The sequence below is a fragment of the Equus caballus genome, chromosome 14, assembly GCF_041296265.1.
Source record: "Equus caballus isolate H_3958 breed thoroughbred chromosome 14, TB-T2T, whole genome shotgun sequence".
NCBI lineage: Eukaryota > Metazoa > Chordata > Mammalia > Perissodactyla > Equidae > Equus > Equus caballus.
Genome location: NC_091697.1, coordinates 18,932,353 through 18,949,237, shown reverse-complemented (window position 1 = coordinate 18,949,237; position 16,885 = coordinate 18,932,353). Strand labels below are relative to the sequence as shown.

General features: G+C 58.4%; 1 protein-coding gene across 2 annotated transcripts in view; it reads right to left on the bottom strand.

Moving 5' to 3' along the window:
• The window catches only part of ADAMTS2 (ADAM metallopeptidase with thrombospondin type 1 motif 2), a 217,682-nt gene that overhangs the window by 21,990 nt on the left and 178,807 nt on the right, over positions 1-16,885 (bottom strand). For both annotated transcript variants that reach the window (XM_023617040.2, XM_023617041.2), the window contains 7 exons: positions 14,971-15,116; positions 11,062-11,237; positions 9,739-9,872; positions 5,713-5,836; positions 4,578-4,658; positions 2,673-2,839; positions 1,533-1,692 (listed from right to left, as the gene is read on the bottom strand). In XM_023617040.2, the coding sequence (XP_023472808.1) occupies positions 1,533-1,692; positions 2,673-2,839; positions 4,578-4,658; positions 5,713-5,836; positions 9,739-9,872; positions 11,062-11,237; positions 14,971-15,116 (988 nt within the window). The remainder of the gene's footprint in view (positions 1-1,532; positions 1,693-2,672; positions 2,840-4,577; positions 4,659-5,712; positions 5,837-9,738; positions 9,873-11,061; positions 11,238-14,970; positions 15,117-16,885) is intronic.

Genomic DNA, 16,885 nt, shown 5'->3' with positions numbered 1-16,885 from the left:
GCCCTGGGCTGGCCTCCTGGGGCAGGAGGAAAGGTTCTCTTTTCTCTCCCATCATTTAGCCATTCACTACACCTTGAATTAATATGCACCGAGGACCTGGTATGAGCCAGGAGGTGGCCAAACACAAGAACACAGCCTGCAAGCTTCCTCCCACCACAGTGTAGTGCCGTGGTTCTCAGCAAGGGGCGCCTTTGCCCCCTGGGGACATGTGGCAATGTCCTGGACACTAGTTGTCATAACTGGAGGAGAGGTGCTACTGGCATCTAGCAGGTAGATGCCAGGAATGCTGCTCAACATCCCACAGGACACGGGACCACCCCCTCAACAGAAAATGACAGAGCCCAAAATGTCAGCAGTGCTGTGGTTGTGCAGCTCCAGCTTAGTGGGCAAGACATGAGTGAATATGGCCGGGCAGCCCTGACCAGGTCTGGCTTCTGGAGATGTCCCAGGAACCAGCGTTAGGGAGACTGCTGGTTTAGTATGAAGGCGGGCGAGGGGGATCCCGGGGGTAGAGGGAGATAGCCTGTGCAAAGGCCCTGAGGCAGGAGCATGGCATGGCCAGGGAAAGCATCTAAGGTCAGTGTGGCCTGGTGAGCCCGTGCAGGGCACCAGTATGGTGGGAGAGGTCAGCAAGTTGCCCAAACTTCGGAGGCCATGAGGAGAATTTGGCTTTTTATCCTAAGAGCAGAGAAGTTGCTGAAAACTATGACTCCAGGAAGGGACGTCGTCTGATGTGCCCCTTTAATAGGCCACTCTGGGGGCAAGCGTGGACACACAGGGCCAGGTGTGGAGGGAGGGTGGTGCCAGGACTGGGAAGGTGGGACCAGCAGGTGGGTCCAAGAGATACGTGTGGGGAGAACCAACAAGCTGTGCTGATGAAATCCAGCGGGGCAGGAGGCCCACCAGAAGGCTGGGGGTGCCACCTGCCCAGGTGGGAGCACTGAAAGAGGAGCCTTCCATCCAGCCAGCACCACCCCCATAGACAGCTCTTTGTCCTCCGGGTGTGGGACCGGCCCGCGAGGGAGGTCTGTCCTGCCCCAGCTCCTGCGGGCGGGCTGTCCTCTCCTGCCTCTCATCTGGCCCAGCCCCCAGGGGCGGAGGCCGCCCTGCAGACTGGCACTTTCTGCCCATCCGTCCGTCTCACCCAACCCCGACCTCATTCCATCCAGGGCACTGGGGACCCCAGGAGGGTCTGGGAGGCCTTTCTGAATGAACACAGGGAGGGACCTCTCAGAGGGGCCCCTCCCCTGGTCTCCAGCGCGGCTAGTCTTCCCCGCGTCCCCCTCGGGCGCCCAGACCTGACCGGTCCCAGCGCTGCCAGCGCCGCCGCGCCCACGCGCCCCTCGGGCGGCCTTTGGCCTTCCTACCTGCCCCTCCCGCCACCGTGCCGCTCGCAGGCCGGGCTGGGCCGGGCCCTCGTCCACCCGGGGAAGGTCACTGCTGTGGCCTCCCTGGCCCCCCACCGGCTCCGCTCACCGGGCCCCTGGGTCACCTGCCGCACCCAGCCCGGGCCGATAGCGGAAGGCCCTCACCTCCGCCGCAGGGCTTGGAGCACGGGGACCACTTCTTCAGGGCCCACTCGTAGCCCACGGAGTCGTCTTCCAGGACGTTGTTGTCGTCCACGTTGAGCGAGTCCTCGTGGATCATGTACTTGTAGGTCAGCGAGACGCGGGCGTCCCCCTGCGGGATGACCTGCGCCCCCGCGCCGTGACGGTCTGCGCCCTCCCGGCCCCAAGCCCGGCCCAAGGGCTGTACCGCGCAGCCCCGCGAACACGGGGGCCGCCATGCCCGCAGCGCTCGCGGAGGGCACCCAGCGCGAGGCCACCCCGGCCCGCGGCTCGGCGACGCTGAGGGGCGCGTTAGACCGCGGCCGTCCCCGAAAGCACACAAACACGGCCCTAAATGCCCTGTGAGGGGCCGCTTCTTCCAGGGGGACGCCCGCACAGGTCGCCGCTCGGCGTGGCCGTGGGGACCTCACCCCGCAGCCAGGAGGTGGCTCTCAACGCGGAGCGGCTGCTGAAGCAGGCTGATCCCTGAGGGCCTCCCGGGGCCTGACCGGAACACCTGCGCTCCCCTGGGTGGAGGGGCTAAAGGACCTGAGCCTCATCAGTAGGCTCTTAATTTTTTACAAGTAAAATATATTACTTATACAACTAAAATTAATTTTTAAAAAGTGATTAGCCAATCAAGGCCCCTCTGCCTTCTCATCACCAGCAGAGCCTGTGGTCTTGGACTCAGGACACCTGGGTCCAGTCCCTCTTGGGGACAAAGTCCCTGTGACCTGGGTCTGGCGGGCTACCCTCCTGAGCCCCATGGGTCCTCCCAGGGCGTGGCAGGGTTTGGACGTGATGGCAGACATGGAGGAGCAGGATGAAAGGTGGCCGTGAAGGTCATGCAGAGGGGGAACCGAAACCCTTACAGGGGAGTCTGCCTGAGGTCCCTCGGGGGTCAACGCAGGGCCCCGGCTCTTGGCTCCGTCTGTTCCTCGCTCCGACACAGAGGTGGAGACCCTCGGTCCCAAGGGCAGGCCAGAGGGGCCGCTCAGAGTGTGGCCTGCCCGAAGGCGCAGTGACGCTCAGGCTCCCGGGCAACCCCCCATCGCTTCCCCAGTGGCCACCTGCCCCTACCTGGGCAGCCAGGAGGCGGCAGGCCTGGCTCCTGTCTCCACTTACCAGGATGGTAATGGTGCCATGGAGGGGGCCCATGGTCTGCAGCGTCTCCCGGCCGTCCTCCTCCCGGTATTCCCACTCCACTCCCATGGCAATAAAGGACTTGGGGTCGGGATCCACGCCATTCTCTTCATTTAAAATGAACTCGCCTGTCTCCAGGTTCTTGATGGCTGAGAGTGGCAAAAGGCAGCCCCAGCCATGATCGCCCAGGGCGAGGTCAGGGCACCGGGGGACGCTGGCTGGGAGCAGATGCCCTCGTCTCGCCCAACTGCCCTCTACCAGGGGCCCAAACCGCCTTGGGAGCCTGCCTCGCCCTTTGCTGCTCAGTGGAACTAGATTTCCCTCCGCCGTGCCCTTCTGGCCGGCCCAGGGCCCTTTCCTTGGTCTGCTCCACAAGCCCTGAAGGCACAGGGGCGGGGGAGTGGCTGAGCCCTCAGGGGCTTCCCTGCAGGCTACTGCAGCACCCAGCAGGCACTCAGAGCTACCGCCCTCCCTGCCCTGGCCCCCGGGTGCGGGGGATCTGCTGGACAGCAGGCTGCAGGGCTGCGGGCTTCCTGCCATGGCGTGGGCATATGTCCAGCTGAAAAGCAGGGTCCCCCCACCCCCTCGGTAACTGGGGCCTGGCCTGGGTCCCCACCAGTTGCCCATACCCCGGAAGAGGTCTGACCTGACTGGGGGGGGAGACATTTGGGCCACTGGGCATCCACGAAGAGCATCTAGGAGCTGAGAACCCAGCTGTCAGGGAGCCCCACACTTCCCAGTGTGGAAGGCGGCTACTGGGGGCCTGCGGGGTGATTTCATGGGGGCCACAGACAGGGCACGGAGACCACGGGCTCCCCGAGTGAAGAAACGACTCCCTGAACACGTCTCCTATGACTCTGTCCTGGTCACGGAGAGTCCCCAGTGGGTGCCAATAGGCCCTCAATTTGTCACTAACCCTCACTCCTCTTGTGCAGAGAGGGGACCTGGGACCTAGTCCACTAGCAGGAAACACGTTTAGGTAGAAGTGTCTTTTTTTTCGGGAAGCAGCTTTTCTATTTACCTTCCATTTAAGGCAAGTGGTATTGGTTTTAGATTTTGGGTGGTAATATAAAGTTTCCTCTTAAAACAAGGAAGAGAGAAAAATGCATGTTAGAGATGCTGTGCCTGATACGTGTTGTCAGTGAGTGCGCCGGATGGCAGCAGTTTGGGAGCTCCTGACCCAGTCCAGCCTCCAGGGCACAGGGAGGAAGGTGGGGCCCAAACTGGGGGAAGGGACTTGTGCAGGATCCCGCCAGGGACCGCAGGCATCACCCTCTGACTCTGGCCCCACAACTGCCTCGGTGGTAGGGCCCAGATGCCTTTGGGGAGGAGGGAAGCTGGGTGAAGCCCCTGCGAGGGTGGGGAACAGAGAGCACAGTCCCGAAGGCAGGGGCGGCCACATGGGAAGGGGTGCCCAGAGTCAATAGAATATCCAAATTTTCAAGGGATGTCCGAAATCCCTATTCCAGGTAGAATCCCTTGAATTTAAAATTAAACTAATTTCAATATATGCAAATACACCGGGAGCCTATCCTCCAGCGGCCTCAGCGCCCTCTGGTTGGTGCTGGGGGCGCTGCCCAGCACTCTGCTGCTTGCAGACCCTGCCCGCCTTCCAGTGGGTAGGGGGGGGTCTGTCTTCCCCCTTGGCCTTGAGATGGGAGGTAGAGAGTCACCATTCTATGGGCTGGGGGTGTGGCATGTCTTAGACACAGGTCCCTCCACAGCGGCTGCTCTGTTCTCAACCCCTGGCCTCTCCACCAGGTGACCCGGGGAAAGGTCCACCAGGTGGGCTGAGCCAGGGACAGGCCTCTGACCCCGGGGCATTCTGCCCATCCCCAGAAGAGCCAGGCTGTGGAGAGGCGACCTTGCCTGTGCTTGGAGACTCACCCAGGTGGTGGCTGGTGGCGTCTGCCTCCTGGATAAGCAGGTGTCTGGCTCCTGCTGGGATCTCAAACATCTTGATGTAACCTTTGTTGGGATGTAGGGAGACAAAGCCAAATGAGGGGAGAGGCTGCCCGAATGTGGGTAACACATGGAGGGCCTGGCCCTTGACGGCGGTTCCTGAGCCCCAGTGTTCCGTGGGCTCTGACTGCCCTCCCAGATAGGGGCCAATGGGAAAGATGCTGTGTCTCCACAGCCCTTCTGCTCATCTTCAAACCCCAGGTGCTCCTGAGGGAGCCTCCTCTACTGAAAGCTCGTGGGAATCCTGTGGATGGCCCTGGAGTCACGCCCGGGCCTGAAGCTAAGACGCCACATGTAGGAGGGAAGGCCCAGCAACTGCCTGGCCTCCCTGGACCTCAGCCACTTGATCTGCAAACTGAAGACCCCGGAGCTCTCGTGCGGCAGGTGGAGAGGGTCAGCTGCTGGCACCTGGCACCCGCTCTGTGTGGAGTCCCGCACGCTTGCTCCATGGCCTTCTTCTGGAAGAGGCAAAGCCAAGCGGCTTCTCTCCATTTCAGACAGAGGCGGGGCAGTCAGCGTCTGCAGGCCCAATTGGAGGGCGGAGGGCCAGGTGGAGGCACAGCCCTGCAGTGAGGCTCCCCAGAGGGCTGTCTTCCCAGAGCCCAGGTCCGCCAGGACCCCAAGCTCCCCAGGCCCATCCCATAGCCCCGTGGGGGACAGACCTACCATGCCCTTAGGCCCCAGGCTGCACTGACCAGCCCAGGCCCGGGAGAGTCCTACTGACAGCCAGTGGGGGTAGGGGCTGAGGGGCAGGGAGCAAGGGGCCCATAGGCAGCTGGGCAGCCCCGGAGGGCAGGGGAGGGGTGTCCTCCTCAGGCCTCTCCCCTCAAATCAAGTCTTCTAAGACCCACCCTGTGCGCCTATATCCCAGCCTTCTCTGCCCTGAGCCTGAGACCAGAGCCCCCAGTCTCCCTGTTCCCCATCCCCCTGGAGCCTGGCTCAAGCTGTCCCTGACTTAGGATTCTCTGTCCACCTCACACTCCCAGACCACCCCCAGAACAGTCTGAACCCACACAGAGCCTCAAGGACGGCTCGGGGCCGGAGGGAGGAGCGCACTCACCAAGCTTCTTGGGCGAGCGTGTGAAGGTGCCCTTGACGACTTTGCAGTGGCTGTTGTCCCCGCCGCACACGCCACACTTGTCCTCCTGCTTGCTGGAGCCGATCACCCCATCACAGCCCACCTTCTGTGAGGGCAGGGTGCAGTGTGTACGTGAGACCCCCTCCCCACTCAGGCCCTGGCCTGACCCACGCCCCTAGGCCCCAGCACCTGTTCCCTCTGCGGCCCAGGTCTGGGCATCCCTTTGCCATTCCCAACACAAGGGAAGGAGACAGGGCTTTGGAGCAAGGCAGATCCTGTGTGCCCACTCACTGGGGACCCACCAAGGACAGCCACTCCCCCTCACTGGGCCTCATTCACTCATCCGGACAGTGTGACCTCAGAGGGCCCTGCACAGCCCAAACAGGCTAATTCTCTCCTCAAGATCCTCCTACCACCTGCTTCCTCTCCCTTTGCTCTTTGGTTTCTGACTTTTGTCTTATAAGGACCTTTGAGGGCAGGGGCTCTAGACCATGAAGGGGCTACAGAGCAGAGGTTCATGCACCTTTTTTCTTTTCTTTTTGGTGAGGACGATTGGCCCTGAGCTAACATCTGTTGCCAATCTTCCTCTATTTGTATGTGGGACACCACCACAGCATGGCTTGATGAGTGGTGCATAGGTCCACACTCAGGATCCAAACCTGTAAACCCTGGGCCACTGAAGTGGAGCATGCAAACTTAACCATTGTGCCACAGGCCAGCCTCCATGTGTGATTTTTGAATGTGTGCATAGAGTTCAACAATCTTTGGGTTTTATTGACCTATATGTGATCATAAGCCTTTGAATCATGTTTGGAAGTGAGCAGGGTGAAAAACAATCAATAAAATGAAATGCTCTTTTTTATTTTAATAATTCCTGAGGAAAAAAAAATTTAGCAAAGGAAGGCAATGTGATAAACTGTCGGGGGGAAAATATTGGTCTTTTAAGGCACAGAAGCCTGGGCTGAAATCACAAATCTGCCACTTCCCAAAACCAGCATGTGTCACCATCACAGTCGGGAGGCCTGCCTGCCACCTGGAGGAGGGTTTCACACAGCCACTTTTGTCTGGGCAGCGGTGGTCGGCTCATCTCTGAGCATCCAGGCCAGGCAAGTACCACCCCAGCTCAGGCATATCTGTCTTTGGCAAGCGTGGACGGGCCTTCAGGAGACACTGTGTGAGATCTAGTGGCCTGAGCTGGACTAGCGGGAATGTGGCACTGAGACTTTAACTAAGAGGCCAGTGGAGCCCAGGGCCCTTCTACTGGCCTGGAATCTCACTTTAGATATTAAAGGGGTTAATGGGTCCGAGGACAGCTCAGGTTGGGGATGCCCATGTGTCCCCAGGCAGCTCTGCATGGCTGGGGCTGGCCATCCCCATGAACAGAGGAGACTGACAGTGTGATCCCACTTGGGTCCCAGCTGGGTGGGGGGAGGCGCTGGCAGTGAGGCTGCAGGGCTGCCACAGGGAGGGGTGTGGGGCTGGTAAGGTGCTGCTCTTCTCCCTCCTGATCTGTGACAGCCAGTCGGCGAGCTATGAGATCAGGAAATATGCTGGCTTATTTCAATTTTTCCATTTTTCATAGCAGTTTTTAGATGACATATTTGATAGCATGTCATTACTTTATCAAGGTTGTGGATTGTGCCCTTTATCAAAAGAAGCTATGGGCCACATTCAATTCTTGATTCTCTTGATTCCTTGCTGTGTGTGTACGCTGTGTGCATGCACCTTTATTCTCCTGACACATCTGCTGTCGCTTCACTTTTGACCTTCTCGAGTCATTGTTTTGACATTCTCTAAATTGACAGCATCCACGAGGGTATTGCTTTTTGACCCAGTATTAGATTCTTTTAAAAGAAGAGTTTCACATTCCCAGGCATTGCTGGGACTCATATATTTCATCTCACTACTGCCCATGTCTTTTGTGTGTTTTTAAATCTTTCTTTTCTGTCTCGTTTGTTTTGTGACTTTTGCAATATGATCATACACAGTCATGCGCTGCACAACGATGTTTTGTCAACGATGCACCGCATATACAACTGTGATCCCACAGGATTAGTACTATAGAGCCGAGCTCTACTGTCTGAGTTTGTGTGAGTACACTCTGTGATGTTCGCACAGCGACAAAATCGCCTAAGGACGTATTTCTCAGGACGTAAGTGACACACAACTGTATATATTTTCTACTTATGCAAAAATCTATCATCCTGCTGTTATCCATTAAAAATCACTGTTAATGAGGCGCTTAACCAGTCTTCTCCAGTTGCCAGTGTCAGGAGCGGAGCGATGGCCCTGGTGCTGACAGGGTGTGTGAGTGCTCTCACTTCTCTGTCAGGTTTGCAACCATCATCACAGCTGCCATGAAAAGCAACTTCTACTACTAAATGTTTTCCATGCTGACAGCCTATATTAATCATGTTTGAAAATTTTTTCTGCGTCTTGTGATGCTGGCCAGGGAGAGGCTGCCCCTCCCAGGGCAGGCCAGTTCATAGACAGCAAAGGGCTATGCTAGGAACCCACCTTTCATAACCAAACCAACAAATGCCACCAACTGTCCTCCTCATCACCTCTCACACAAGCCAGTACTTCCCCTGCCACTCCTCCTAGGCCAGGCACCCGAAGGCTGGGGACCACCCCTATAGCCTGGAGTCTACTGGAATTATTCACAATGGCCGATCCTCAGCCTCTACCCGCCCTACCTTGCCTTTCCCACGGAACCCTAATGCAGGCTCGGACCTAGTTCCCTGCTCCTTTCTGCCTCCTGACCAAATCTGGCGCTTCCCCTGAGTGGCCCTGCACAGCACAGTATGCCCCCTTCTCGGGAAATGGAAGCAATAAATTCTTCTTTCAATGGCATTGGTCTCTCTGTGTTGTCACCCAGTTGCCTCCATAACTTAAAACCCTGCGGGGACAAAGGAGACACTGCTATCTTTGTTTCGGGGTATTTGGTTTCACCATCTGAGCAGACTGTGTGGCCAGCCTCCCTGCCAGACTCAAGCCAGAGCAGCCTCCTCTTGGCCATCTGCCGTGTTGTGGAGGAGCCTCCTTCACTCTTGCTGGGCTCCTACTGAAGCCCTGTGAGCGGAGAGAAGCCCTGAGGGCACCCAACTGCCCAGCACCCGCCTCCTTGTCTTCCAGCCTCACCTTCCTCCTCCAGGGCACCTGTGGCCTTCTGCCAGGCTCTCTGCCAGAGACGTCCTGAGGATGCCCACTTCTCAGGAAGGTGAGACAGAGGCAGCCTCGGTGACACCTACAGTCAGTCCTGTCTACACAAACTCTACAGGGGGTTCCAGTTGTTTCTAGGGAGTCTGGCAGGGGGCGAGTCGGTGCTCATGTTATTATCATATACTGAGTTGTCCCACAGTTGTCTCTTGTGACAGCCTAAGATTGAAGCCAAAGATGTAAGAATAATGGAAAACACAGCAGGGCGTTTCTACAGAGCCACACCAATGAGACAGACAGTGGGCCACCCTGATCAAGAATAAGCTGTCTGGGGGCAGGCCCTGTGGCCAAGTGGTTAAGTTCACGCACTCTGCTTTGGCAGCCCGGGAATCGCTGGTTTGGGTCCTGGGTGTGGACCTGCACACTGCTCATCAAGCCATGCTGTGGCGGCATCCCGCATGGAAGAAACTAGAACAACTCCAACTAGGATATACAACTATGCACTGGGGCTTTGGGGAGAAGAAAAAAAAGAAGCAGCTGTCCAGTGCCCAGTGGAGTGCAAGGACGCAGCAGTGCCTCACGAACAATCACCTGGGGAGCTCGTGAAATTCATGCTCCCGGCCCAGCCTTGACCTGAATCTCTCAGGTGCAGCCCCCAAGCTCCCCCGGTGACTCCAGCCACACCAAGTCTGAGAACTGCTGGCACAGGGAGGGGTAGGCCGACATTTGCTGAGAGCCGGCCCTGCGGCAGGTGCTGTTCCAACACTTTGCATACTTAACCTCAGCAATTCCTCCCAACAACCCCAGGACGCGGAGGCCCTGGGCCGTGGCGGCGCTCGTGGCACTCACCCTGCAGTCCCCACGCACACAGAGGCTGAAGGCGTCCTTGTAGGAGCAGCGCGTCCCATCGTGCACCATGCGCTTCATGGCCACCACCTCCCCGGTCTCCTTGGACTCGCAGTAGAGGTGGCATCTCTCCTTGGCTGGAAGGGGAGCAGCGGGGGGTCGGCGAGCAGTGCCAGCCGCACCACTTGCCTTCCTTCCCTAGTTCACTCGAGAGAAGCACCATGTGAGGGAGAAACTCCCAGGAGGGTGTTCGGATGGATTCCTGCCCCCCCCCCCCCCAGCCTGTGCACCTGCCCTGGGGCAGGCGACCACCCCACCCCCTCCCCCACCACCCCCCACCCCCCGCCCCATGCACCTGCCCTGGGGCAGGCGACCACCACCCCTTGTGTCACTGTCTCAGGGCCTTGGAGCTTGGGGCGTCAGATTTAGGAGGAGCTTGTCCCAGTGGAGCCAGGCTGTTATAGGTGCAGCAGTATCTCAGATCCCCAAGGCCCCGCCCAGAGACCCCGACACAAGGAAGCAATGGCACATGGCTGTTTTCCAGGTCTTTGCCCGAAGACCCTTTTCTGCCAGCCTTCTCTGAAACCCTGAATAAGGCCAGATGCCCCTTGATTCAGTCTCGGGTCCCTGGCACCTCCCCATCTCAGCATTTTCTGAGGTCCTAAAACACACTGGGCCATCATTTGACGAGCATCTACCTTGCCCACCAGATTGCAGCCTCCCTCTGAGAGGGAGGGCCCTGTCTGCTCCGGCAGCACCTCCAGCACTGAGCAGGCCGCGGCCCCTGCCACCCTTTCCTGCCCAGTGCCTGGAAGGGACAGCAACTTGTGTTTAGAATGCCATCGTGAAGGGGGTGAGGACCCGAATGGGGTACGAACACTATCGTGTCAGAGTTCCCGGACTTTTCAGCCCAGGAACCAAGGAAGGCCTTTAATGCTGCCACCAGATCCAGTCATGCTTTCTGACACTTGGAGCTGAGAGCTCCCGCTGAGAGATGAGAAGGCCAGAGGCGGCCTGGTTCCTCGGCAGGGTCCACCCCAACCCTGAGACGTCCTGACCACAAAGCCCCAGCCTCGTCCACTGGTGGTGACTGCGGGAGCCTCCAGCAGGGCCCTCTCCCAGCACCCTGGGCCAGGTTCTTCCTGACTCCTCTAACTGCAGTCCTGCCATGCCACAGGCCCCAGGCCCCAGCCCAGGAGTGGCCCTGGCAGCCACAGGGGCCAGGGTGGGCTCTGCTGGCAGCCCAGGGTGGCCGGCAGCCTTGCCCGTGCAGCCTCAGTGGGAAGGGACGCGCAGAGCACCCACTCGGCCCCCATGCCAGCTCACCATCCCGGTGCTCGTGTGGCAGCCAGTGGTGCTGGGCGTCGCCATGCGGGAAGTACAGGTCCCACTGCCGGCACTGCTCCTCGCGGAAGTCGGCCAGGGCATCTGGGCAGTCCTGCGGGTTGCAGAGCTGGAAGTCGTAGCCGAGGCCGGAGCAGGTGCGGCCCCCGTTGGCCGGGCTGGAAGAGGAAGCAAAGGCCTGCAGCTTGGTGCCACCAGGGAGAGGCCAGCACTTGAGGCGCCTCTCGTGGGGTTCAGGGGCGTCCCTGAATCTCAGAGGGGACGCTCTGCTGAGTGAAGGGACCTAGCCTAGCCCTGCCCCAGCCACAGGCCCCGCCATCCCCCGCCTCCCAGGCCTGAGCATTAAGTAAGATGGGCTGGTCATGTTCCTTGGGCCCGTGGGAAGGAGCATCTGCCAGGCCCCTGGGCCCCCAGCTCCCGCTGCTGTGACCGTGAACCAAGAGCGGGCTGTGACCGGGTGTTTAGCTTCTGCACCTCCACCCCTGGCCGTAAGCCCCAGGATGGAAGAGCTGGGTGAGTCTCCTCTGCATCCGGGCCTGGGCCTGTGCCTGACACATGGCAGGAACTCAGAGCAATTCTGAAATGGTGGAACCCCCTCAGCACAGGTTCTTCACAAGCGGCAGGCACACAGTGGAGTGCCCCCACCAGCTTCCCCAGCTCAGAGAACGCGGGCTGCGTTTCTGTAACTCCCTCACTTCGCTGAGAACACACCAGTCCACCAAGCACTAACGCCACAGCAAAGGCCGGGCTGGGGGCCAGCAGATGCCTCTGGCGGGCGGGGTGGTGGGACACGGCAGGCCAGGGCCCTGAGAGCAGCTGGGGGCCTCTGTGTCGCCATTTGCCAGGTGTGGCAGAGCTGAGCAGGACCCAACACCGCACCTGAGACTTGGACAAAAGTCGTGCTCTGCCTGCGGCAGGGGGTGGCTGCTGCTGCTGTGCGCTGCAGAGAGGGGAAGAAAGGAGTCGCACCTGTGAGGCCCCGCACAGAACCACGTTCTCGAGGGAAGCTGGTGGAAACAACCAGTTGGAGAGGAAGAACCAAGAGACCTCAGTGTTTGGTGGGGAGGATGAAGGAAACGGCAACTTTGAGATTTACACCACTGATCACTGATGGGACCACAGTCAATGACAGTACAACAAGGGCATCACCAGAAGGGGGTGCAGGCCTGCGCGCAGGTGCGGGAGCCCAGGGGCATCTGTGCAGCAACAGTCTGGGAAATAGCAGGAAGGAGCCAGGCTGTCCCTGGAGCTGCTGGCCAGCCCAGGCAGGAGGCGTACTACTTCGAAAGGAAATCCGTGCTAACTCCACAACTGAGCGCAAGCTGGAGACCGGGGGAGCGGGGGGGAGAGCAAGCGAAGAGCTAGACACTGGAGACTGCAGCTGTGCAATCATAAGAGTGGGGGGAGCAAAGAACACGGAGGGAACTCAATCCAGTGAGCAGGCGGCCGTCTTCCCTCTGGCCCCAGCGTCACAAGCCAAAGAGAGCACAGGGAGTAGGAGCTAAAGATGGGCAGTGTGAGGTCCAGCTGGCATCACCTAGAGAGCGCGTGAGAGGGGGGCCTGTGGGACCCATGGGGGTTGCTGACAAAGAGGCCACATGGAGCCTGTGAGCTCTGAAATGCTCTGGGCACTACAGCCGCATGTCTCCGACTGACCCCAGTGTAAAGGAATGAAACAACGTTACAGCTCTGCGCAGCCGCACCCCTGCCGACAGCCGCTGACGTGGAGGGAGAGCTGGCAGTGGTCGCCCCCCACCCCCCGATCCGGGCCTGACGGGCTTCATGAACAGATGGGCTCACAGGCAGTCTTGGCAGCTTCGCTCCTGTCACTGCTGTGCCTGTCCCTTGCTACCACCACGGAGACTGGTTCAGCAGAGGGGTAAAAACTACCTAGAGGGTGCAGGTGGGGAGACACAGAACATGGAAGCCCCCCAACCCTTGAGCCAGGCCAGGCCTGAGGGTGAGTCCACTGGACCCCAAAAGCCCAGCATCAGGCATGAGGCTCAGAACCTGGACGCCGGGGGGTTAGGCCAGATCTGCTCACTGTGCACCTTGGACTCAAGTTCCTCCATCCGCACAGGAAGGAGCAGCAGAGACCAATCGCGTCACTCAGTCAATCTCATCCTGAGAAAAGTGTAATAGCCCCAGGGGTGCTTGAGGGGACCCAGTGGCAGGGCACGTGGGCCCCTTCCTGCCTCTGGACCTGGCTGGGACAGCGGCCCGGAGCCCTCAGACAGGAGCTGGTCTGAAGCAGGAGAAGAGTTCTCCAGGCTCGAGCTGGGGCGGCCGGCCCCAGCACAGGTGTCCCTGAGGTGTGGTCTTTCCTTCCCCACCCATGTGGACTAGAGCCCTCTCCCCAGAGGGGTGACTGCCGCCCTCTCCCCAGAGGGGTGACTGCCGCCCCCTCTGGCTGCCCAGTGGCCAGTTCAGGATCTGGCAAGAGAAAGTACAGCAGCCTGATGGAGCAGAGCACCGGAGCTGCCGCAGAGACGGGGTCGCAGCCTGTCTGCAGGTCGCAGCCTGTCTGGACAGGCCCCAGACACCTGTGGGGCTTAAATTTGGGGGTTATAGGTGCCTCTGAAAAGTTGACGTGAAGCTAGAGACCTGTGCCCCCCAAAAAAACACACACGCACAGAAAGTCACGGACACTTTCTGCTGAGACTGGCAGGGGCCAAGAAAGTGTGATGAGCCTGTGGCTTAGGGCTTAGGGCCCCAACTCAAATATCTAGGGGGTCCAGGTGGGTGGAGGAGGTGAGTGAACATGGCTGGGTGGGGCTGCCCACGAGGGGGCAGCCTGAGTCACCCACCAGCCTGTATTTGGGCCTGACATTGCTATGGCGCCCAATTTGGAAGGTGGAAATCTGGTTTGCTTTTTTATGTGAAATTCCAAATTTTAATGTAAATCAATTTTCATGTACATCAAAATCTTTAAAACACTAGACAGCCCAAAGAAAGAAAAAGGCCACATGTCTCCCAATAGCTGAGGGGCCTCTTCTGGGCAGGTGGAAGAGCAGCGCGAGCTGCCGTCTGGGGGATTCTTCCTGCACACCAGGCCCTGTTCACATCACTGTACGTGTACCCACAACAACCCCACAGGGCAGGCTGCCTGAGGCCCAGGGTGCTAACTGAGTCACCTGGGCTGCAGGTGCCCAGGGCTTGGGCCCTCTGGTTCCTCCCCCACCCGCCATGGGCACTGAACCAGGCAAGGCCAAGGCCAAGGGTTCAGGCAGGAGTGGCCCCGGCATGAATATGAAAGTGGTGCTGGGCAGAGCAGTGGGGGAATGAGGGGTTTTCGGGAAGGACAGCACAGCATAGGCCCTGGTTCCTGCACTGGAGGCAGGACAGGGAGTGTGGGTAGGGGGAGTCTGGTGGGCATGGAGGCAGCCTCTCCAGGCTGTCTCTCTCCTAGGCAGCTGGGCACAGGTGGCATGTCACTGCTCCTGCCCCTTGCCTGATGGGAACAGCTGTTCCCCTGCTCAGTGTCCTGGGGCCCCAGAAAGCCCCCTGCCTTGTCCCCAATTCCTGGTCTCTGTTCCCTCTTCTATCCTTGGCACCCTCAACCAAGCAGGGCAGAGCGAGGCAGTGTTTAGAGTAGGGCACTGGCCAGGTAGGGCGACAGCCCCAGGCCAGGGGTCAGGAGGCCAGGTTTCCAGGTCTCCAGGGCTAGCTCAGCCCTCTGCAGGCCATGTGGCCAGGGAGCCTGAGCCCTCCCTTCTCTGAGTCTCAGCTTCCTCCCAGGGAGGGTGAAGAGGGGCCGGGGCTGTCTGCCCTCGCAACCTCTCCAGGACCAATGTGTGGCCGGAGGGGCCCTGCAGGACAGGGGGCTAGTGAGGGGCCTCAGGGACTGCAGCTCCCACCTGGGAAATTTGGGAAATATCAGGGCCAACTCACTGTGGGTTGTCGCATTGGCGGGTCCTGAACTTCACACCTGTGCCGCAGGTGCGTGAGCAGGAGCCAAATGGACTCCAGGCACCCCAGTTGCCGTCCCGTTTGAGGATGTCAGGCGTCAGCCAGATGCAGTGTCCTTTAAAGCAGTGCTGAAAGACAGCCGGTTACTCCCTGACCCACCGCTTGCATTCTCCCCACCCCCTCAGCCTGCAGTGCTTGTGACGACCGCCTGGCTCTGGAGGCACGAGCCAAGCTGGCCCTAGATGCCCCCAGATGCTCAGAGCCCTGTCAGGAGGCCCAGGGAGGTGTTGGCCCACCCAGCTGCCCCCAACCACCGCCTGGGCCTCCCACCGTCCTTGGCACCTTGTCCAGCCTCCTCTGTCCCCCCGGCCACATGCTGCCCCACACCTGTCTCCAGGTGGAGACAGTGTGCCCACAGGGGACATTCATAAAGATGGAGGTGGCACATCAAGCCAGTGACTTCAGAGACATGCAAGATCTACTTGTTTAAGTAAAAAAGGCGATTTAAAGGAAATATGGAAATGAAGGACAGGTGATATGCTGACATGGTAAAAATTCACGAATACAGTCAGTAGAACGCTGGGGTGCAGAACACAATTCTCCAGCTTGAGTCTGAGCACACTGCCCCTTCCTCCCACGGGGAGGAAGCTTAGACAATTTAGGGCCCACTTGAAGGAGAAAATTGCAAAATTAAAAATACAAATTAGGTATAAAATGGAATGTTGATTTAGAATAAAAAATACATCACAAAAAATTAAAAACTGACCAATATCGCAAACAACCAAAAACAGAGGACAGTGATTTTTTTCAAATCGATTGACTGACACAACTTTTCTGCAGTTCTAACGGGATACTCTTTCATGACCTCTTCGTGTGACAATAACTTTGTGGTATTGTTTTCCAGAGAAGGAAGAGAAGGATAACGCAGGCATTCCTCAGCAAGCTTTCCCTATAAGGGCCAGAGAGTACCTATTTTGGACTTTGCAGGCTACACGATCTCTGTTGCAAGTACTCCACTGCCATCGGAGCATGAAAGCGGCTGGCCCCAGACAACATGTAAATGAATGGATATGGCTGTGTTCCAATAAACTTTATCTACAAAAACAGGCAGTAAACGGAAACTTCTAGAATGGAGCTGCAAGGAGCTTGGTGAACTCTCTCCTCAGTTAAACAACCATTTAACTGGTGAAAATTATTTTTAAAAAACCACCATTTAAAGCATCTGAAAATTATCCTAAGGTCAATATAAGAAATGGAGAAAAACTTACTCAAGAAAATCTACTAAATCTTGGTAGGAACAGTGAAAGTCTATGGCATTTGAGCCACAACCCTCTCCCACCCTTTCCCCAGCTCAGCGTGACAGAAGCTTTACTGCCTAGACGACAGAGCTCTCTGTCTTCCCCACTCCCAGTCTGGGGCTGTGGTTTCACCCTGGGGAAGGCAAGCCACTGGCATCTCCCATACCTCCCAAATACGTGTTGCAGAAAGTCTATTCCGGGTAGGGGAGACTGGAGGCCTGGGGCTCTCTTCACCCACCCAGTCCCCACTCCCAGGGGTGGCAGGCCAGGTATACTGGTCCCTGATAGTCCCTTCCCCAGCTTGCTCGTAGGGCAGAGGATTCATGCTGAAAGGGGAAATCAAGAAGACTAGGGGCTGCCATCCCCAATCAGTGACCGACTTGTAAACCAGGAGTGTCACCCTGGGCAAAGCAGGCCACCCTGCTCCTGCCTCCAGTGCAGTGGCACAGCGGTCTTCCCAGAGGAAAAGGCAGAACAGAGAGCGCCATGGCTCTCCCTAATGGGACCAACTTTATTTGGAACAGAGCTTGGGAAGTTCATGCCCTTAGCACTATCAGAAACAACAGAAATCTTGGTAGTGAGCAATAGAGAGGAGGCCA